We start from the raw sequence: 24,222 nt of genomic DNA on the forward strand, positions 1-24,222 counted from the left end.
TATAAAAAATAAAAAAAAAATTACGTACAATCATTAATCTAAAGCACAAAAGTTTGAGCTTAACAGCTGTATGCATGGATAAGTTTGTCACTGAGGAGTGTCATTATGACATTTTCTGTGTGTTTTTTTAAAAATAATTATTCTTTGTGGGTTAGAGGAGAACAAGATTAATTGGTGTCCTAATTAAACCAATAATTAATTAATTAATTACGTACTTACTCTTGCTGCCACATGGCACCAGCTTTATCACATATGAATTACATCATATGGATTATGATCGGACGTCACAAAGAAAATGGGGCAATGACTCAGCCAGAAAATATAACCCACAACAAAATGTCAACAATCGATCACGACCGGCTGCTAGGTCTCCATGCAAGGGTTTTACTAGCACACACACATACATATTTAATTCAGATGAATCTAGATAGTCTACGTTTTGTGCAGGGGAAGAATTCAGATCGAGAATTATTATTAATTATTCGGTTGAGTTTTTCTGCTGTAGTTGATTAGTTTCAGAGAAGAATATTCGGTCGCTCTGTACATGTGTGAGTATAGTAGTATTATTTTGTTCACTTGAAGTTGAAAAAAGTAAACTACGTTTTGTACATATGTTCATATGTTAATGTCGCAAATGAATCATTAGTGTAGTGGTTTGAAATAATTATTTTTTTAAAAAAAAAATTATGAATTCGAGTCCTACCATTCGTATTGGGTGTATAAGTTTAGTATATTTTCGCCCTCTGTGATCAACACTTCATACACATTATACCACCCACAGGCTTCAAGTTAATGCACAAACCTCTCTTTGAGGTATAATCATATATTTTTTTTCGTACATAGGGATATGACCAAACTTGTTATTTGATTCGTGATCTATCACCTAATCTTGACTCCATTATATGTGTCCACTTCATCCATCTTGACTAGCTAGCGTCGTGCTATCTAGGGGCTAGGGGCTTGAGATATCTTCATGTATGAAATATCTTTTTGACTAAAGATATGATATTTACAAACTACGATTTACTTTTATGAAAGGCCAATACGGTCACAATAAAGCTACAACACCAATGGTTAGCCACTCACAATTAAGTATGTCGAACTTACTACAAACAATTGTATATCATCATCATCATCCATGTGAATCAGAGACTTCATCCAACCAAGTTGAAACAAATACCACAAGATTAGAGGCTAATAGGTCGTGAAATCTTATTTCCTTTTTGTTTTTAAGTTGTACTTTTTTTTTATACAAATGATAAGAAGAAGGAGGAATCAAACCTAAAACCTCAGGTGCAGCCACTTTTAAGTTATTATATATATATATATATATATATATATATAAGATATAAAGATCCAGCTATCCTAAAAGCTAGATCCATAATCTATGAATAAATTGAACTAAAAAAATTCTATGATAAAAGGAAGCCTATTAGTATTAAGGAAAAAAGAAGACCTAGATATTCGGTTGGACCGACATATATGGTGACAAGCAGAAAGTCGTTTAACGTTCATTAGACGTCGGATAGTGCTAACCAATAATAACAAGTTTGTGTGGACTGAACGAAAGTAGTGACAAAAAGGAAAGAAAAAGCTTTGCAACTTGCCAATCCTTTGCGAGTGATTTACAACCATTGCCTCTCAAGAAAATCGTCGTTTTTCCTTTGGATTCTTCGACAGATGTTTGTACGTATATTCACCTGCTTTCTAACTCTTATAACTACGCGTAATTCATACATATTCCTTTGGATTCTTCGAAAATTACATAATTTGTAAAAATATTTAAATTTTACACAAATATGTGAGTATCTAATACACAAAACCATATATATGTACATTTTGATATTCTTTTAATTAGTGTGTTCGAATGAAGAATGCACATTGTAGACCACATCGCTAATAGAAATAAACGAATATGGTTACTAGTAAATGTAGTAGTTTTATTAATTTTTTATTTTTTACGGTTGAAAAAGAAGAAGAAGAAGAAACCGATCGACCAATGCCTAACTTGATTTTACTTCAAATCATCCTAACAAATGGCATCATTCATAGAATGAGTCCTAAATGAAAAGGTAAGGTATAAACACAACAAAAAATTACGGCAAGACACCTCATGGATGGATGGAGATTGTGGTGTACTACCAAACGCAGTAAAAAATATAGGCTTGGTAAAGTGAAAATCAAGTGTTGAATTTTGAGTTTGACCATGATTATGGAAATTCATACTAAATATATAACTTATTAACCCCAAAATAATAATAATAATAATTATTATAGAAATGAATCTTGTTTCATACCAAAATAAGTAAATCAATAAAGAAAATCAATTAAATGTATTAAAATAAAATCAATAATAATAATAAAAAAACCATTATGACCCAAAGATGGAAAGGGACCCTAGCGAGCTACTTATATAATAATCTATATGTGATGAGCTGCATGCCAAAGTCAGCCTTGGTATCCTGCCGTTTTAAATACTTTGAAGGAAAGAGAGATGATGAACAGTAGGAAGGCTCTAGGAAAAAGAGGACAAAGCTGCCCCTATACCTCTTGTCCCTACAACCTCGTGCGTTCTGACTCAAATTTTTTTTTTTTCTTTGTCAACGGTTTCTGTATCCATGGAACCAGTCCTACGGATTCGAAAAAACCGAAACCGGCATCTCAAAAACTTGCTCCTGTACATGTCAAGTCCTTCGCCAGTTTTTCTTCTATATATCCCTCCAAAACTTTCCCATTATCCACCATCTCCATTTCCTCCTTGTTTATTCCCACTATACTTTCCTTTTATTATCTTTCTCTTTTTCGGAAAAAGATAGTTGTGAGGTAGTTATACGAATGTCCTAACTGTTTCTTTTCAATTTTCCTTTTGCAAACACAGTACATCCCACGTCTACACAGATAAAAAGTTTGTCTACCTGTGTGGGATGGGATGTATGTATACGCGTTCCTCTCACAATCACGTGCTTGTGTTGCAGCCGTATACAAGTTTGCGATACAAGAAATTTAACATAATTTTCCTTAATCATCCTTGCAGCCTTTCAGGATTAGCTTTTGGAATACTCCATGTCTCCAACAATGGCAGTGCTGACAACTGAGAATGGGGAAAGTCAGTACCAGAATGGAGTGAAGCGGTTGTACGAGAGTGGAATAAGCAAAGTTCCAAGCAAGTACGTATTGCCCATTTTGGATCGACCCAATTCAAGTGACCAGAAACCAAATGTGTCCAACCAAAATCTCAAGCTCCCCGTCATTGATTTCAAGGAATTGCAGGGTCCAAATAGAGCCCAAGTCCTCAAGTCCCTGGCTAATGCTTGTGAGCAATATGGCTTCTTTCAGGTAGGTCTTAATTAGTAACTCGTAGTTAGGGACATACTGAGCTTGTAAACGAGTTTAACATCTTAAACCATCAAAGTAATTTGTGATTTGTGGGTTGATGCAGTTGGTAAACCATGGCATTCCAAGTGATGTTATAAGCAGCATGATCGACGTGAGCACAAGGTTCTTCGAACTCCCTTTTGAGGAGAGGGCCAAGTACATGTCCTCGGATATGCATGCTCCTGTTCGATACGGAACTAGCTTTAACCAGAAAAAAGATAAGGTGTTTTGCTGGAGAGACTTCTTGAAGCTAATGTGCCATCCTTTACCAGATGTCCTTCCTCATTGGCCTTCTTCACCGGTGGATATGAGGTGAGAGCTCGCTCAACCTAAAGCATGGTTTTTTGGGGTAAAATGGGATATGGTCGAAGTCACGTGACCTATTATAATTTTAAGTTTTTGCTTCATTCTTATCACTTTTATTTTACCGAAGCTTGTATATGTGTTATATTTACAGACTACATTACTCATCACATCTCTGAAACAATGAATTCAATTTGCATATATGAGTCTCACGTGTATTAAGTACGAGTCTACTAGAAATTGGTCAACTAACGCCATACAAATAGTTGTATTGGTAGATTATTTAACTCTTCTCTCATCCTATGTGGGTAAGTGTGCTCTTAAAGTATTTGTTAAGATATATTATAACCTCCTAGAATTAGGAGCTGTCCTTGCTCGTGAGAGGCCACATCTAATCGCTAGCTCCTTGTACCCTAGTTGAGCAATTAGTTTAATTCTTAATTAACCAATAATTAGAATTCTAAAATGATAAATTTGAATCATCTTCTAGCTCTATTCACTTATACATATTGTTGTGAGATTAAATATATTGATTGGTTTCTATTCCATAGGAAATTGGCGGCTACCTACGCACAAGAAACCAAATACTTATTCCTAATGCTAATGGAAGCCATCTTCGAGAGCTTACGACTGGTGGGAACCACAGAGAACAACACGACAGAAGAAGATGAGATGTTAAAAGAATTCCAAGATGGAAGCCAGCTAATGGTTGTCAATTGCTACCCGCCATGCCCCCAACCGGATCTAACCCTAGGGATGCCTCCCCACTCTGATTATGGCTTTCTCACACTTCTTCTCCAAGATGAAGTTGAAGGACTTCAAATCCAAAAACAAGATCAATGGGTCACCGTTGAACCAATCCCCAATTCTTTTGTGGTCAACGTTGGTGATCACCTTGAGGTGAGTTTAATAATTATTGGGTCAGTGTTTGTTTGGTCACTTAAAAGTTATCTGCTACATGCATTGAATCACATGTAAATTACATGGACGAATAGATTATTATATAATTCATTAGTTAGTCTTATCTCTATTAGAGACGTAATCAGCATATGAAAGTAGAATACACGTGAGTTTCATCTTCGCTAATACAACTCTAATTTATTGTTTTCTTTTAACGTATATCCTAAGACTTGGTTTTTGTTGTGACAGATATTTAGCAATGGAAAATACAAGAGTGTTCTACATAGAGTCTTGGTGAATTCTACAAAAGGTCGAATTTCAGTGGCCTCTTTGCATACTCTACCTTTCATGCGATCAGTTGGACCGTCGCCGAAACTTGTCAATGAATCAAATCCAAGGCTTTACAAGGACACTGATTTTGCCAGCTTCTTAGAGTATATTTCATCTCGTGAGCCTAAGAGGAAGAATTTCCTTGAGTCTAGGAAATTATTTACTTAATTAAAAATATATATTATGCATGGAGCCGCCAACAACTGGTGGAAAATCTGCCTCGTTCGTTGACCTTTAGCTGTTCGAATTACATATGTAGCAATGAGTAGTTGGAAATTAATTTTCTCCTATATATAATTTTCTTTTTCTTTTTTGTATTTTTAAAGTAGTTTTTACAAATTATGGGTTTTTTTTGACTCTCGTTGTCGCAGGGTTTTTTTATATATAATGAAAGCGTTTGAACTTTTAATAAAAGCGCTTCCACATAAACATTCCTAAACATACCCTTAAACACAATTGTTTCTTTCATATCCATTTGAAAGCACTCCTGAAAAACGGACTAATACTCAGAGAAACCACGAAAAAGTGTTTTTGATATGAATTAAAAAAAAAAAGGTCCAAACAAGCCCTTGTATTAATTCATCTCTTGATGAAGTTACGGCAAAATCTGAACTCACATCACTGTTGCATGCTTCCGTATGCATTGGCAAAGTCAAGTTTATATATACGTTGACAAAGCTTTCTAAATGATTTTTTCGTTTGGTCAGCATCTTTTTTAAAAGCACTTAATTAGGGAGCGACTTTCTTAAATATTATTTGAAAAATACAATGCAATTACAAAGGTTCAAGTCAGTCGTTGAGAGTAGAAAAAGATAGCTACCGGTTTACTTGGCGAACTCATTGAATAGCTTCAGGGTCGTAGGGCTGTCCACTGGTGGTGCAGTGGGTGGAAGATGCTCCACGTTTTTTTGTTTCTTCTCAAAAGTTAAAGACAGATGAAAAATCAACAACAAAAATATTTACAGTCTTGGGATGAATTTGAGTGAAAAATGACTTGAAAGTGGGTTTAACCAATCGCTGACTCAGGAATTTTTATAGGACTAGGTTAATTTTATTTTTATTTTTATAGGAGATATATTATAAGTTTTTCTTCTCTTGAAACAAAAATGTGAATAAAATTTTGTAAATCAAATAAGGTCACATTACGAGCAAATATAACACAAAGACGTACAAAATATAAATAAATACCAAATCAAACACATTGTTCAACTACTTGTGATCCGAGTTGAGAAAGTTCCTTAGGAATTGAAGTATCAATATTATATGCAAAATGTGTATCATTGTTATCGCATTACCACTTTTTTTTAAGAATGAATAATTTTTTCCTCTCTTTGCCAGTCTATTATTATCATATGGACATGATATTCTAACAATAAATACTAGACACTAAAAATCATATATGCTAATAAATAAATCAAGTTACAAAAATAAAACATATATCAACAATCCCCAAAGCCCAACCCTAAATAATAGAAAATTAACAACAACAATTAAAAATGGAAATTGAATTTTAAAAAAAGAGAAAAACTTATCAAGATTGAAGAAGCCACTGAAAATAGGTTGGTACAGAGCTATTTCTTCTAGGCTCTCAAAGTTCAAATATGGCGTTTTCGGTGGCTAGAAGAAAAATTATGATGTCTGCTTCTAATCAAATGTTAGGATTGCATGTTTACTATTTCCTACATGCTTCATGAGTGGGCTTATTTCTACATAGAGAGCTGAGTTTATTTTAAATAAAGGACTAGACTTATTATTTACTTTACTTAAATTTAACTTATACCATTAAACCTATAAAAAAAAAAAAAATCAGCACTGAGGTGGAGTGACTGTGGTTTTAATTTGTATACTGGATGTTCTAGTTTGTTTTGGATGTTCATGATAATTTTTTAATTTTCGTACGATTAGGAATGGGTCGGAAAATTATGTAGCTTCTTTTTTCATCGAGAGGAAGATGAAGATTTCAAACTTATGATACTCTAACCTAATATTTGAAAGAAAAATATCATTAGAGACCAATAGATATTTATGACAAATCATGTGGTTAATCGCTTTTTTAAACAATTCCAATAAAAAGATGTGGTTGATCACCCACTCATTCAACAGAAATTGGATTGAATTTTGATCAACAAAAACTTTTGACAATATTCAAACAGTCTTAGGTCAAAATTTCTGTAGCTGAACTTCAGTATAGATGGCTTTGATTAGACCCATGTTTCTAGGCCGACACATGATTTTAACTTGGACAAAAATGGTCTTGCTAGCGTAGCCACGAGATAGTTGTTGGCTGGAATTGACTTGGACATATTATCAACTGTCAAATAAAGGGCACAATTAAGGATTGACCCATGAGTTGCGAGAGAATGAGATGGAGATAGTATTTTTGCTCACTATTTTACCGAAGGCACTATCTTCTTAATATTTGACAAATGTTCATGGACATAATTATGATTCTATAAATACAAAATAAAGAGTTAATTATGGTTATTCCTATGAATACATGTTAAATATTAATAAATGTGGTAAGCGTACATTTGCTTAAAATTGTGAGCAAAAACATTTTCTTGGAGAAAATGCATAGGTCACGAATGGAAAAATAATTGAAAGAAAGAAAAAGGAGGAGGGAGAATTTTTCTATAAAAATTGAAAAGTTGAATCAAGTTTTGTATCGTTAGTAGTTATAATTTAAATGAACATATAAACTTCTTATATACGAGAAAACAAAAAATCTAAGAAACACATGTTAAGGGAACCAATTAGCTCTTGATTCTAATGAGATTTATCTTGTAAATGTAAGAAATGGTCACAAATTACAAGTTAAACCGTCGTATAATTCGATGTAAAAGGGAAAAAAAACCAATAGCATGTTTACTTGCATATAATTTGTATTTGAATTATTCTTATTCCATTTTTTTAATTTAGTAATAAGGGTGATTGTGTTTACCCAAGCAAGGAATACAAAATTATGTAATTTAAAACCAAGAATTAGATTGATAGGGGGAGTAATTGATCTCATACTCGTTCATTCTCTCCCGTATTCCTTGCTTACTCAATTCACGACTTTCACTATATCAAATAAGTAAACATACTGTAAAGAGGAAGAACAATTTGGGTCGGTCGAAAAAGCTTGGGCCAAGAGTCGGATTAATTGGCCAAAGTTTTGGAAGTTCATTCTTGCCCATGAATCAACTTAAGCCCAATTGAAGCCTACAAAAAGCTGGACCAAAATATCTAAAGACAGTGGGAGTTGCTTACCGATTTGCATGTAGTCAGTTATCTTACTTATTTTTGACAAATTACAGTTAGTTATCTTCAACTTTGAAACAACACTGGCGTCGTACACTCTCACTCCTCCACAAAAGCCATGCCTCAATCTCTCTCCTTCTCCTCCTTCTCTCCCCTCCCAACCCCTTCTTCTCTCAAACGCACCACCCAATTTCACTCCGTCTCCGTCAAAGCCTCCATAGACAAAGAACCCACATCAACCTCCAAGCCCACAACCACCTCCACCACCACAAACTCCAAGCCCAGTTCGTGGGTCAGCCCGAATTGGCTCACTTCGCTCACCCGGACCCTGACCATATCCAAAAACGACGACTCGGGCATACCCATTGCCAGTGCTCAGCTGGAGGACGTCTCTGAGCTTCTGGGTGGTGCTCTGTTTCTGCCTCTGTTCAAATGGATGAACCAGTACGGTCCAATTTACAGGCTTGCAGCTGGGCCTAGAAACTTCGTGGTGGTCAGTGACCCTGCTATTGCTAAGCATGTGCTGAGGAATTATGGCAAGTATGCGAAGGGTCTTGTTGCTGAGGTCTCTGAGTTTTTGTTTGGTTCTGGATTTGCAATCGCTGAAGGCCCACTTTGGACGGTAATGCTATTCAATTTATTGTTGAAACAAAACAAAATACACAACAATAATTGAAATTATATTGGTGTAGATTGTTCTAGTATACATAGCTCTATTTTTGTGTTTTGTATATGGTTGTTGGTTTGTTATAATTGGATATGGATGGTGCTTTGTTAATAACGTGGCACCTTTTTTTGTGTCAGATAATGTGGTACCTTTACCGTATGCATATCAATTAGTATTTCATGATTGTTTCAAAATTTTCTTATTTTTTGGATGGGAAGGAGAAACAAAATAAAGATAAAGTATTTTTGTAATTTTATTCCAATTAGTATTTCATGATTGTTTCAAAATTTTCTTTTTCTTTAAACCTTAATGGAATCATTAATTTGTGTAAATAAAAAAATCACCCACTTTTCATGACTTTATCGGAAGAAAGTGAAAGCATATGAACTTAGCAACATCACACATACTTTTCGTGATTCTACTCTAAGGAAATGAAAATATGTGAATGTAGTTATATATAACGAGGTGAAGATATAAGATTGCATGCATATTACATTATTATGATATGATAAATTGAAGTGTATTACATTCCACAATTTAATTGGGAGGTGAGATATTGGAGTGAACTAAATTGAAGAGTTGAGTTGGTAGTTGGCCACAATCATGTCATCCTGTAATTCGTTTTGGTTCAGACTACAAAATTTCCCAATCGCCACTATATACAGTTTTGGATTGTTCTATCAGAGCACATATTTTGTTAAAATAGTCACACAACTCAGTTGCACTGAAGAATTACAAACCAATTATTAATCCATTTTCTCTTCTTTAGAATGATGGTTATTAGTTGTTATAATTAAATATGTATGGCGCTTTGGTAATAATGTAGCACCTATACCTTATGTTTAGAATGTGTGAAAATTGGGTAGGAGAAACTAAAGAAAATAAAATAAAAGTAAAGTACTTTATTAATTGTATTCCAAGTGTTTATGGATACAACTTTTATTAATGTTATTCCATTTGTTTCTGGATATAACTTTTATCAAGAAGGGGACAAATTGATAGAGAAGAAGAGAAAGTGTGTAGTGAGCTGTTTTCTTTCTTGACGAAACCAAATCTTACATTATGGATTGATTGCCTTGTTAGACTTGTTTTTTTGCGTTTCCAGAGGGACTCTATATAGTCTAGAATTCACTGTTACCCGAGTAGTACATGGAACTATGAAATTTGGTCTCAGTAATGCTTCACTCATGTTATCATAGTTTTCACCCATCAAGCTTTCAACATGCGACACTAAATAGATGAAAGCTGGATATGTCTCAATTGGTTGTTTTCCCCATCTCATTTGTGCGTAATATATGATTCATAGTAGGCTAGACGCAGGGCTGTGGTGCCATCTCTTCACAAGAAGTACTTGTCGGTGATAGTTGATCGGGTATTTTGCAAATGTGCTGAGAGATTAGTGGAGAAGCTACAATCTGATGCACTTAATGGAACAGCTGTAAACATGGAGGATAGATTTTCTCAACTAACTCTTGATGTTATAGGCCTTTCTTTATTCAACTACAATTTTGATTCTCTTAATGCTTATAGCCCTGTTATTGATGCTGTTTACACTGCATTGAAAGAGGCGGAGCTTCGCTCTACTGATTTATTGCCATATTGGAAGGCAAGGTCTCTCAAGTCTCCTAATCCTCTGCTGATGTGTATATATATATATATATATTTTTTTGGGTTTTGATCCTAGTTGGTGATGTCGTTTTTTGGTTGTTGCAGGTTAGTGCTTTCCGTAAGATAATCCCAAGACAAATAAAAGCTGAAAAAGCAGTTTCAGTGATCAGGAGTTCTGTTGAAGAACTTATTGCTAAGTGCAAAGAAATTGTGGAAGCTGAGGGTGAGAGAATTGATGAGGAAGAATATATAAATGAAACTGATCCAAGCATCCTTCGCTTTTTGCTTGCAAGTAGAGAAGAGGTCGGCATATACTAGCGTTCATCATGATAACTGTTCTCTTATAAATTTAGAATCCACATTTAGAGAGCTTTATTTTGGTTAGGAATGTCAGCTACTTTGCTTGAATAAATGTTTATGCTTTGACAGAATTAAGGTTCATGTTGAATAGGAGAACACTATTTTTGTTATTTAAAAACAACATTCATCTTCTCACATGGTAACAGTTCTATGAATGCAAACTAGTGAGAACACCTGCAGATGCATATGCCGAAAATACTCATCTCATTTTGCTTTGACTAGTTAATACTCTGATTTCAATTTGAAGGGGTGATTTGTAATTACACTCAGCTTTGAGACTGCCTTCAATAAAGTTGAATAAGTCATTTCCTAAACTGTGAGCATCAAAAGTTAAAAATGAAGGTTTTTGTGAATTCCTAATTCCTTTATCATTGCAAGCAGTTGTTAGCTTAGTTTTAAATCTATTTTTTATGTGTAAGTGAGCCTATGCTTGGTTGTATTGGACTTCTGTATATCTGCATCTAAATGTTCGTTTGAGGAAGACTGAAGATGTTGTTTATTAATCTATAAAAGTAAAGACTAGCACGCTATATATTTTGGTTCTAAAGTGAAGACTGAGGACTGAGGACTGAAGACACAATACTTTTCAGGTATCGAGCAAGCAATTACGAGATGATCTTCTGTCTATGTTGGTTGCTGGACATGAGACTACTGGTTCAGTGTTGACTTGGACACTTTATCTTCTAAGTAAGGTACCTTTCCTTGTATGTGTTTCTTTCATACCAGTAGGTTACTGAGGTATCAATTATTACTCTACTCTTCATGTATTTGATTATTTTCTTAATGCAGAATTCCCACTCATTGGTGAAAGCACAAGAAGAAGTTGATACAGTTTTACAGGGACGGCGTCCTTCCTACGATGATATAAAAAATCTAAAGTTCTTGACACGCTGTATTATGGAATCATTGCGTCTCTTTCCACATCCTCCTGTAGGTTATAGTTCTTCTCTTCCATTTATGTGAACTGCAGTGCAGTTAAGAAAAATTTGAAATCCATGTATAATATAAGTTCATATTTACTCATCTTTTTTCTTGGTGGTTCCACTGCTTTAATTTATTTAGGTTTTAATAAGAAGAGCTCAAGTTGCTGATGTGCTCCCAGGAAATTACAAAGTCAATGCTGGTCAAGATATCATGATCTCAGTATACAATATCCATCATTCTTCAGAGGTATCACCTTATGTTAAGTTTGGAAAAACTTTCTGTTATTTTTTGAATTTCACATTTCCTTCTTCTTGATTTTAGATTCCACCTAAACTTTGTCTTTGTGCTTCCACTCTAGTGCACCATATATCTTACTTAACAACCAAAATATGAGGTTTATTGAAACTGAAAAATGAAAGTACATAATCGATGCACAATTTGTCCAGACCAGCAATCCAACGATGGAAACAGAACATTGAAGAAAAAAGAAACTGAAATGTGAATTTGTTTCACTTATTTTCTTGGCAATTAAAAGTGTATTTGGTGTGTATTTTTCTGATGATTTTACAAGGTGTGGGAGAGAGCAGAAGAATTTTTACCCGAAAGATTTGATTTGGAAGGCTCTGTACCTAATGAAACAAACACAGATTTCAGGTACTTTTAATCTATGCCCTTTTCGGGATGTAGTAGCTGCTACATTATCTCTGGACTTTTTCCTCCTTGGTGTTCTATCTCATATAGGTTCTTTCTTTGCATTTTTCCATTTACCATTAATTTGTGGGTGAACAAAATTATCTACGGTAGGTTCATTCCATTCAGTGGAGGGCCACGAAAGTGTGTCGGTGATCAGTTTGCTTTGCTGGAAGCTATTGTTGCTCTGGTCATCTTCATTCAGCACCTCAACTTTGAGCTGGTTCCAGATCAGAACATCAGCATGACAACAGGAGCAACAATTCACACTACAAATGTAACGTTTCTAAACTCACATGCAAAAACCTTATCACATATAGTGTACTGACACATATTTCCTTAATATATAAAATCAATGAAACTAACTGTCACATTATTCATCACATGTGACGGGATCCATGTGGGACGTTAATGTAATTAGATGCCATCTCTGTGACTTGTGATGTTATCAGTATGTGGTACATATAACATCACTCATACAAAATGCTTCTCTTTGGCCTGTCTGCGACTGTTTGTGATCTAATCGCGATCGTTGTAATAATTAACATGGTTTTCAAGCAGATGAGAGGACAAAGAGGAAGAAGTTTTATTTTAAATCAATAAAAAGGTTGGACTTGCCTCTTCAGGAATTGCATAGGGTCTCCTAACAGTGTGCTGTTTGTTGCAGGGTTTGTTTATGAAATTGAGCCAACGGCAAGCAAAACCAGCATTCGCAACTTCATCTTCTTCTACCTCTTAGCGTCTTGTTACTTGAACAACGCGTCAGATTGATGGGAGAATCCTAGTGTCCTTTAGAAATGCATTGACGGGAGAATCCCAATGTCCTTTAGAAATGTGAAGAGTCTGTACAAGTATTGATTACCAAAATGAACTAATGATGTTTAGAAAGAAAGAAAAAAAAGAGAGCCAGAGAGAGAGAGAGAGAAGAAGCAAGAAAGACTGGTGTTTGTTTATTTGCACTTTGAAACCTTATTTATTTCTAACAAAGATGAGATTTATCTAATATGTCACATTACTAAATAATCAAATTAACATTGGAGAAGAAATTAGGAACTGGCGCATTTCAAATAATGTTCAATGTTTATAAGATAAAATATCATTTGCTTTAGACCATTAAAGAATTTTTCATCAAGAATGATCTTTTTGTTGTGCGCGGTGGAAGTGGATTGCACTGGATGGTGGATATGAAACCATTCAAACAACAAGAGCAAAATATGAAATATGGAAATCCAAACGACACCAAAGATTTATATTGGTTCAGTCCGTGTGTAGCCTACATCCAGTTCGAAGACAGCTAGAAATTCCTATAGTATCCCAAAAGAGATTATAACCAAATGAGATTAACCCTCTCAACTATCCTAAGAATTAGAGTTTAACCCTCACAACCCAAATCACAATTACACCCAAGTCACTCTCAAGCTAACCACACACACGAGCCAAGAACGTCAAGTAGCTCACTAGGAAAGAACACACTAAGAACAATACAAAGAAATAAACCTCCTACAAACACAAGGAACAAATGAAGAAGACTCAGCCTTTGAAATGGCTTGATCTTCGCTCAACATCTTGTGTAGCCAAAGAGGAGTTTATCTCCACCTTCATGGTGATGCTCTCTAGTGTTTCCCTCTATGTGGAAGTGTGTCTCACTTCTGATTTAGCCTCTCTGAGAAATGGTGCTCACGGCACCTCCAAATGGTGAGGCACAAATGCCTACTCTTCCAATGCCTTAAGCCTCTCCCTTAGAGCAACTCCAGTGGCAAGCCCAACCAGAGGCTGGGGGGAGAAAAAAAAAAAAAAAAAACCCAGTTCCAGCGAGGAGCCCAAGCCCCGGTTGGGAGTGGGACCCATGAAGTCGGGCTGGCCCTCAGGCCAGTTCAGCCCTAGTTCAAGCCTGAGGGCTGGGCTGATTTCATTGCTGACGCCAGGCTGGCGTCAGCCCACTCATTTGGTTTTTTTTTTTTTCTGTTGCCATGTGGCGTCGTCTGGGCTCTCCGATCGGATTTTTTCCTCCAATCCAACGGCAGCCAATTTTTTTACAATAAAATATTGAAAAAATTCAAAATTTTTAAAAAAAATTACCCAAAAAGTAATGAATTTTTTTCTATAAATACCAGCCAATTTTTTTTTAAAATTTATCTGAAATTTGAAATTAAAAATTTTATCCGATTATGAGATATGAATAGTATTGACATGTAAGAGCCCGAAAATATTATCCAAATTAATTATTGAGGTAAAAAAATTTGTGAAAAAAACAAAAAAATGAATAGTAATTGCCCTTTGCTATGGCAATGGATGGAAACACAAAATACTATTTGTAAGGGCAACCACTATTTACGTGAATAGTGGCTGCCCTAGCTCCCCACTTGCCATGGCTAAGGGCAAATGGGTAGAGTTGCTCTTAAATCAGAGAGACTCACTAACAACTTCCACGTGAAAAGAAAAAAGCCAAACTATGTGCTGGAAGTCATCATTGTTGTTGACATGAAACACTTCTTTTTTATTTTTTTATTTTTTATTTATTTTGTTGTTGTTGAGATATTTAGTTATATACCCATTCTTAGCACTAATGAGATAGATCAATCTTATACCATTTAATTTCTATAAACAAAAACAAAACAAAAAAAAAACTCAAAAAATGACAGAATTAGAATTGTAAGATTGAAGGGGTTGAAATAGAAAATAAAGTATATCAAATACATATGATTTAAAACTTACACGTTAGAGTTAAATATTTTGAACTTAATCATGTCTAATTTATTTTAGAAAGGCAATTAATTTAAATTACAAGGTGTCGATTATTAAGTGTATATAATCATGTCTAATATATTATTATTAAGTGTATATAATATAGTATAGAAGGGAGGTATACAAATTGGGGGGCCAAGGCCACTCCTGGCCTAGGAGTGGCTCTGCCCCTAGCTGGCCCTATTGAATTTACTTTTGATTATTAAATTACTTTGATACCTTATTGAGTGTTTTGGGATTATACTTATTTTAAGAAATCGATGTCAGTTTTGTAATTGATAAGAAGTTAGAAGTCTCTTTGTTATGTTGTAAATGAACTTTAGGTGTATTTTTAAAATTCATTTCATATATAGTTTTTCTTATTTCATAATTTTAATTTTTTTATTAATTGTAATAGTGAATCTCCCTTTTTTTTCTTCTTGCCTTGGGTTGCCCAATGGAGCCAAGGAAACACAATATCACATCCACATAGGTTTATCAATAAAAAACAAAGCCACCGGAAGCACTTGTGAAGCCAACAAAGTCAAGGTAGGTGCCCATAACAAAAGAAATCTCATGCCATCAAATTTGAGCCAATTCCAACACTTTTTTCTTGTCAGAGCTTCAAGAAATTGGAAATATCAATGGAATACATAATACATATCTGTAATAAGTAGCACGTACATTCATCTTCCTTTTGGCCGTTGTTTTTTACTTTTATTACTTACAGCCAAAAAAGTATTTTCTTCCTTCATTCATTTAATTTAATTTTTTGGATGATGATCTTTTCTATTGAGAGGATCGATAATATATTAAACTCATACACTAGAACTCGAACCCAGGACATTACCTGAAAAAGCAATTACTTCAAACCATTATACTAATGGGTCTTTGTAATTTCTTCTTTCTGTACTTTATCTAGATTCCTTGATCTTACCAAAAGATAAAAATTCATATTCATTAGTGACCATTTACTAATTTCATTTAACATTTAACCAAAAAAATTCACCAACTAAAAAAAATTATTGACTTTTCATTGGCTGATCATTTTTCCTAGACAGAAATTATCTTTCTTTTGAAAGTAATTCTTACTAAATTCGGGTGTAGATTAGAGAGCACACTACTTGATTAAGTCAATATCTGCTATAAATTGATGAGTTGCATTTAAATTTAAAATTATTTTACATGAAAGGAACCGTACACCATGTAGATCCATAAGTCCATTAGAAGAATACAAAGATAAATAAAATAAAATCTCTATATACTTTCTCTTTTTCATAATCAGCCTATCAGGTTCATCACATGAACGCCAGAGACAAGCTGACACCTCGAGGATCGAGCCTTGAGTTTTTCTCCGCCACAGAAACGCTCCTAAACTCACAGCAATACGTACTTCCTCTTCCTCCAGTTTTGTTTTTTTTAATATTTTAAAATTAAATTTTAAATTTTAAAAAAATAATAGATAATTATGTTTTATAAAAAATAAAATTTATTATCTTATTTTTTTAAAAATTTAATATAAAAAATATGAATTTACTATATCATTCTTATTTAATTAACATTTTCAATTCTTAATATTTATTTTTTGCTATATATGTTATTTTCTTAATCTTAATCTCGTGTTTTTCTTCCCTTAATTTCTTTTTATATGTTATGTTCTTCCAGTATTCCAGATTTGCTACTGGTTGTAGTTTGATTCCTTGCTGTGCTTAGGAGCTTTTGCCTCCTTTTCAATGAATATTTCGATTATCGTCCAAATTAAAGGGTATTTTATCTGTATTGTCCAAAATATGAGGAGAGAGAGTTTTAGATAAATGCTTGAATTAATAATTAAAGGGTATTTTATTTGTATATATAAAACAAAAGACAGAGAATGGTGAAACATTCAAAATATAAAAAATGTCATTGGTTAATGCAAACATTAAGAATTGAAATTATTAATTAAATAAGAATAATATGATAAATTTAAACTTTTTTATATTTAAAAAATTAAAATTAAAAAAAAAGATAATGGATCCTATTTTTATGAAACACAACTACACATTATCTCTTTTAATTCTAAAATAAATTTTAAATTTTAAATTATATAAAAAAAAAAAATCTCTCCAGGCGCAGAAGCACGTGCGGAGAAGTTAGTGAATAATAATAGATGATAAGATAGAATTGTATTTTTCTAAATTTAAACAGTGAGGTAGAAATAACAGCATTCTACCCACTTATCATATTTCTCCACCTACCTTATCTTCAAAATTTTATGGACAATATAGGTTTTGTAGAGAAACAGAAAGAGGAGGGAGGCACGAGAAGAAGCTGAAAGGTAAGTAAGCTAATATCTTTGAGCTGAACATGGAGAATCACGTCAGTCACGTGACCACCACCGCAGAGCAGCCCAGCAACGAAGCCAGACTGGGCATACTGGAGCTGGCCAACATGATCAGCGTCCCCATGTCCCTAAACGCCGTCGTTCGCCTCAACGTCCCCGATGCCATCTGGCAAGGCGGCTCAAACTCGCCCCTCTCCGCCTCCGCCATCCTCTCACATGTACTCCCCGACGGAGGCGGCGACGCCGAGAACCTCCAGCGCATCCTTCGCATGCTCACCAGCTACGGTGTGTTTGCGGAGCACCTGGTCAGCGCCGACGACGACGGCGGCTCCCATCAAAGAAAGTTCTCCCTCACCGAGATTGGTAAAACGCTCGTCACCGACCAAAACGGTCTGTCGTACGGCCCTTACATCCTCCAACACCACCAGGTTTTGTAATTTTATATGCTCGTTGACACAATCTCACTCGGGTGTCAATTGATTTTTTACTGTTTTGTTTTGTTTAAGATTAATAAAGTAAAACTTGGTGTAATTGTGTGTTTTTTTTGGATTTTGTTTAGTACAAGTTATAGTGGTGTATTGAATTAGGATTGTATATGATTTTGAATTTTTTTTTTAAGTGACAGATTTTTTGGAAATATATAACTTTTATAGATTTTATCCGGATTAAAAAAAAAAACTTGTATAGACTTTTATTATAAACTTTCTTACTTTTCTATAAACTTTTTTATAGATTCATATGTATTTACATAGACTTTAGTCACATTTTCTTCCCAACACTTTTTTTTTTGGCCAAACTATGGAAGAATTTTCAACACTTCCTGAATCTAATTGGGTTCGCGGTGGTGGAGGAACTGGATTGAAAAAAAGAGAGCTTCTAGTTGTAAGATATCTGATGAAACCGTCGCTGGAATTGAGATCTCATTCAAATTTTATGAAAATATAATTTTGTTTTTATGTTTAAAAAAATTAATATAAAAAATTATTAATCTATGATATTATCCAAATTTGATGAATATTTTCATAATAATGTTGAATTTTATTTTTGAAGGATGTGCTAATGGGGGCGTGGCCTATGGTGCATGAGGCTGTGGTGGACCCCACGATAGAGCCGTTCGTGAAGGTGAACGGTGAGCCGGCGTACGAGTACTATGGGAAGAAGCCGGAGATGAACGGCTTGATGCAGAGAGCAATGTCGGGTGTATCGGTGCCGTTCATGAAGGCAATATTGGACGGCTACGATGGATTTGAAGGAGTGGGGAGATTGGTTGATGTGGGTGGGAGTGCTGGGGATTGCCTGCGGATGATCCTACAGAAGCATCCTAGTGTTCGGGAAGGGATTAACTTTGATTTGCCTGAGGTCGTTGCCAAGGCACCAACTATAGCTGGTGAGATTAATTACTGTATCATTACTAGTCTCTCCGCACGCTCTTCCGCGCTTGCGAGAGGCTTTTTTTTTAAAAAATTTAAATTTATTTTAGAATTAAAAAAGATAATAGGTAGTTGTGTTCCATAAAAATAGGATCCATTATCTGCTTTTTCTTTTTCTTTTTCTTTTTTAAAATATGAAAAGTGTGAATTTACCGTATTATCCTCATTTAATTAATAATTTGAATTCTTAATGTTTGCATTAACCAAGGGCATTTTCTGGTATTTGGAATGTTTCACCATTCTCTGCCTTTTGCTTTATATATACTAGCCTCTCTGCATGCGCTTCTGCGCCTGCGAGAGACTTTTTTTAAAAAAATTTAAATTTATTTTAGAATTAAAAAAGATAATAGATAGTTGTGTTCCATAAAAATAGGATTCATTATCTGAATTTTCTTTTAATTTTAATTTTTTTAATATGAAAAATTGTGAATTTACCATATTATCCTCATTTAATTAATAATTCTAATTCTTAATGTTTGCATTAACCAAGGGCATTTTCTGGTATTTTGAATGTTTCACCATTCTCTGCCTTTTGCTTTATATAATAATTCTAATTCTTAATGTTTGCATTAACCAAGGGCATTTTCTGGTATTTTGAATGTTTCACCATTCTCTGCCTTTTGCTTTATATATATAGATAGATTAAATGCATTAGTTAATCATCTGTTAAATAAATCTTATTTTGGCAAAATTTTAAAAATTATGATCATATATTGCATTAAAAATCAGTCTTGTGTGTAGATTTTTTCACCTAATTCTCTCGATCGATCTGCATTTACCCTTCGTTTCTTCAATAATTACTTTCGCCTTTACTCGTATTAAAAAAAAAAAAAATTCAGTCCTATGTTAACCTAAACGAGCTCATGTATATGTTAATGATTTTTGCAGGAGTGAGTCATGTTGGTGGTGACATGTTCAAGTCAATTCCCAGTGGAGATGCTATTTTCATGAAGGTAAGTGCAAACCCATTAGGTTGGGAAAAAACTGTTTTTTATTTAAAACATACAAATGGAGAAAACTCATTTGATCATATTCTTCTAAATTTTAAATAATGATAAAACAGGGTAAGAATTACTGACGCATATTATATATATATATATATATATATATATATAAGTAAGATCATCCATGGACTTTCTAAACTTCAGCATATCCTTCTTCCATTTACCCAATCAAACCAAATTGCTATGCTTGAAAGCATATCCTTCTTACATAGAAAAAAACAAGAAAGCATCTTTCTCAATATATTTTATGACTCATTTAACTATTTTAAATGCATCAATCATGATGAACAAGATTATATATATGGAGCTCTTATTTGAGGGACACCTTTGTAGGGCCTACTCCATATTATATTTCACTAATTCAAACCATCTATTTTGTAGATGATCATTCAAAGATCATTTCTACAAAAAATCACTTGAATCCGATATCATTTGACCATTCAATTGAATTATTGAAATTTTAGTACTTTCTTGAAGTACGGTGTTCATTGATTTTGTAGGACACAATTGGATATCGAAACGGTTTCCGATTTGGCTAATTTTTTGCAAGGATGATCTATGAATGTAGACTTAAAAAATAGATGATTTGAAAAATTTTGTAGGAAACCCTAAAAAGTGTCCCTCAATAGAAGGGTACTATATATATATATATATATATATATATAGGCTTCTAGCTCTAAGCTTTCCAAAATGAGTTAATGTTTCCTTTATTTGATTTTGAGTTCATAACACATCATTTATTCAACAAATGGTTAACTAAATTAAGAATAAGAACAAAAAGGAAACCTTTGGTTTTAAACCATCAAATTTCATTTCACCTCAAAGAGCTAAATACAAGAAGTAAAACACAAAAGGAGGGTCGTTACAAAGTAAAGAACTACAAATTTTGTAAGGCAATGAGCCGGGTGTTAAAGTATGATCAGAGTTTTAGTCGGTTTCTAGTGAGTTGGATTTTAGTTTTGTGTAATGAATTTGCCCATTATCTTGTACAATTTGTAGTTCTTTGACTTTTTGTCAAATTTATGTAGTGATTAGAAGGTTAATTATCATGATTATTATTATTAATACATTAATTGTATCACTTGGCAGTGGGTTTTATCAACATGGACGGATAGCGAATGCAAGCTGATCATGGAGAATTGTTACAAAGCGCTTCCAGTAGGAGGGAAGCTGATAGCTTGTGAGCCGGTGTTGCCAACGAAATCAGACGACAGTCCTAGGACGCGTGCCCTCCTAGAAAACGACATATTCGTGATGACAATCTATAGGGCCAAGGGCAAGAATCGGACTGAGGATGAGTTACGGCAGCTTGGTCTCTCTGCTGGCTTCTCTCATTTCAAACCAATCTACATCGATTATTTTTACACCGTCTTAGAATTCCAAAAGTGATAAGTGTAGTTTGGCTTTAATTTGGAATTTTTCAACTGTATGTTTCTATTTGATTAGAGCAAATGAAGAGTAATATATATAAATTAACTCTTTCAAGGTAAAATACTCTACTGCCAACCATTACACAATACATAATATGTAATGTACGTGATTAAAAAGAATGTTAGAGTTACACGTGAGCAGTGGTGGTTCTAGGATTAAAAAGCCGGTTGGGCAAAACTTACATATAAAACTCGACGATACGAGTGAATTTCATTAATAAACATAAAAAGATACACCTAGTTAGGAGGACATAATGAGTCTTACCCTCAAATGCATCTCTATCCATAAATAAAAGTTCAACAAATACAAAATCTAAAACTAAAACCAAAAGTAAATGCATGTCCAAAAGTAAAACCATCAAAAATAAAGGTTGGGTGTGACTGATTCATGTCAAAAAGGAAGCATGGAAAACAAAATACCTTATTCTTAGCAATTGAATGCTCAAGCCAAGTGAATTGGCCAAACCACTTTTTATTAAATCGACGAAAGTCCCACCCTTCTAAGTGGCTTGGATAATCTTCTAAGTCAGGTTGACATGGTCCTAAAAGAATATATGCTCTTCGCGCATTATTTTGTTCATTCACCGGATATTTGCATATTAAACGACGTAATCCTGGATCACGCTCAAGATAATTGATATTAAAATCATGATCATCATCGATTCTTTGAGATTCAACTCTTTCAACTGGAGGCTCAACAATGGGAGACTCATGAAGATTTTGCTCGTCACATATTAGAGTAAATAAAGAAGTGCTAGAAGATAATGTACTAGATGATGACCCATCATTCTTTTTCTTAAAAAAAAGACAACAAATTTTTTGTTCTCTAGGGATTCCGATTGTGATCCGACATAATAAAAGATAGCCTATGAATTAGAAAAAAATTTAATCAAACATACCAGCAAAAAATCAAACAAATTCTCATAATAGCATCTCAACAAAACCAAACCAAAAATTATAATTCATCCATAATTAAACCCTAGAATATTCAATTTTAACAAAATCTCAAATCAAAGCTTTAGAATAATTCATCCCTAATCAAAGCTCTAATTAATTTCAACAAAATCTCAAAATTATAATTCATCCATAATTAAACCCTAGAATACTCAATTTTAAATTAAAACTATAATTAAAGATATATAGCAAAGGAGAGAATGAGAATAATACCTTGTTGGTGACAAAAGGAGAAGAGAAGATGTTGTTGCCAAGTTGCCCACCAAAGATAATAGAAGATGTAGCCAATAGAGGAAGAATTTGACCCAAAAAAAGAAGAAGAGAGAAACTTGTTGCTCTGGTAGCAGAGAGAAAGAAGTAGTCTAATGACCAAAGAGAAGGATAGAAAAGATGGAACCACATGGATGGGCAACATATAGGTAGGATTTGTTTTTAATTCTTTTTATTTTTGGGTTGGACTTATAACACATATAGGTCTTTTTTTTTTTTTTGAAAAATTTTGGGCTGGGCTTTGCATAGCCCCGCCACTGCATGTGAGTTAGTCTCTTTTTTTTATTTATCTAAAGAAGAATTTCATTCAACTGAAGCAACATACAGGACTTAAAAAGGTGGCATTTAGTCACTTATAAAGGTGGGGTGTAAGCACACATTTAGGTTTGAATTCCTTACCTCTAGTCACCAAATATCAACCCTTAAACCGAAAAATCAAAAGAAAACTCTAAACCTTGACTTTAAGTACCAAACTATAAATCTTGGATCTATAACTAAGTTAGAGTTTTGAAGCTTGAATGGGCATAAAAAAAAAAAAAAAAAAAACTCTCAAACCCTAACCGTCTTGAAAGTCACATCATAAACTTAGAGCAATAAGTATCAAATCTTAGACAAAATCCTAATTTCGTATCCAACATCGCTTACTCCAAACTCGAACTCTAATCCTCACATCTTAAAAGTCACATCATAAACTTAGAGCAACAAGTATCAAATCTTTGACAAAACCCTAATTTTGTATCCAACATCGTTTACTCCGCACTCGAACCCTAACCACTAACCCTAAGAAATAACCTCTTGAACGGCCTTTTAGAGACGCCTTTGAGTTTGTGATTTTGTATTGCTTGTTGAATTATTTGTTTGATAATCCTTCCAATTTTTTTTATATGTTTTTGTTCAAGACTTTATCCTAGTAGGTCATATTACTAGTTTTGTATGGGGCGCTTAAAATCTCAGAACGGTCACTAATTTTGAACTCTTGATCATCAGGCTCAAATCTAATCTCAAATTCTAAACATTGGACCTTAAACTACAATACTTAATCTCAAGACTCGAACTTATAACTTGGAGCCTTAGATCTCAAGTTCAAAGCATCGATCATCTTGTTTCGGGCCAGACAAACTTCAAACCTCGAGAGCTACCTTAGATTGAGATTCCCAGCCTAGAATGTTCAACCAAACAAATGAAAATTGAGAGTACTTGCGCACCAAGACACAAGGAAGTTTCCAAATACTTAACCCACGATGTCTTGTCATCTCATGTACAGCCATGAAGCATTGTACGCATAAGCGGGCCCATTGACGCAGCAGAAAATCTGGGAAATATCTAAGACTTTCGATTCGATGGCGTCGAGGCTAAAAATAGAAAAACAAACAATTAATCACACTTACTTTCCCCTCTTAACCCCACCACCACCCCTCACTCACCTTAATCTTAATTTTCTATTAACTTCGATGTTGCCGTTAAAATAAAAGGCTAAATTCTTCTCAAGCCAATGAGTCTCTGACACGTCAGAAACCCGAATGGTTCGCTGACTTCCATGTTCTACGTGTCGAGTGCGGAGCGCAAGTACTGGAGGGGAAGCGCGTAGAGTGAGCTGCGGGAAGAGTGTACAGAGATACTGTAGTGCAGTAGGAAACTGCAATTAAGAAGCGAAGGGAGGGAGGCTGTTTCCCGATTTGCAGTTTCA

General features: G+C 34.2%; 3 protein-coding genes across 3 annotated transcripts; all 3 read left to right on the forward strand.

The window, feature by feature from the left end:
- Nucleotides 2,615–5,322, forward strand: LOC18770766 (protein DMR6-LIKE OXYGENASE 1). Its single transcript, XM_007204308.2, has 5 exons — nucleotides 2,615–2,823; nucleotides 3,035–3,336; nucleotides 3,440–3,687; nucleotides 4,230–4,578; nucleotides 4,828–5,322. The coding sequence occupies exons 2-5, from the start codon at nucleotides 3,064–3,066 to the stop codon at nucleotides 5,074–5,076; spliced, it is 1,119 nt and encodes a 372-aa protein (XP_007204370.1). The 5' UTR covers nucleotides 2,615–2,823; nucleotides 3,035–3,063; the 3' UTR covers nucleotides 5,077–5,322.
- Nucleotides 8,140–13,420, forward strand: LOC18771385 (carotene epsilon-monooxygenase, chloroplastic). The gene is made up of 9 exons (XM_007204130.2): nucleotides 8,140–8,773; nucleotides 10,128–10,424; nucleotides 10,532–10,729; nucleotides 11,377–11,478; nucleotides 11,576–11,716; nucleotides 11,849–11,956; nucleotides 12,282–12,364; nucleotides 12,515–12,677; nucleotides 13,068–13,420. The coding sequence occupies exons 1-9, from the start codon at nucleotides 8,270–8,272 to the stop codon at nucleotides 13,137–13,139; spliced, it is 1,668 nt and encodes a 555-aa protein (XP_007204192.1). The 5' UTR covers nucleotides 8,140–8,269; the 3' UTR covers nucleotides 13,140–13,420.
- On the forward strand, nucleotides 17,370–21,369 carry LOC18771218 (caffeic acid 3-O-methyltransferase). Its single transcript, XM_007202022.2, has 4 exons — nucleotides 17,370–17,875; nucleotides 18,498–18,834; nucleotides 19,766–19,830; nucleotides 20,971–21,369. The coding sequence occupies exons 1-4, from the start codon at nucleotides 17,471–17,473 to the stop codon at nucleotides 21,268–21,270; spliced, it is 1,107 nt and encodes a 368-aa protein (XP_007202084.1). The 5' UTR covers nucleotides 17,370–17,470; the 3' UTR covers nucleotides 21,271–21,369.

Source organism: Prunus persica, chromosome G7 (genome assembly GCF_000346465.2).
Source record: "Prunus persica cultivar Lovell chromosome G7, Prunus_persica_NCBIv2, whole genome shotgun sequence".
NCBI lineage: Eukaryota > Viridiplantae > Streptophyta > Magnoliopsida > Rosales > Rosaceae > Prunus > Prunus persica.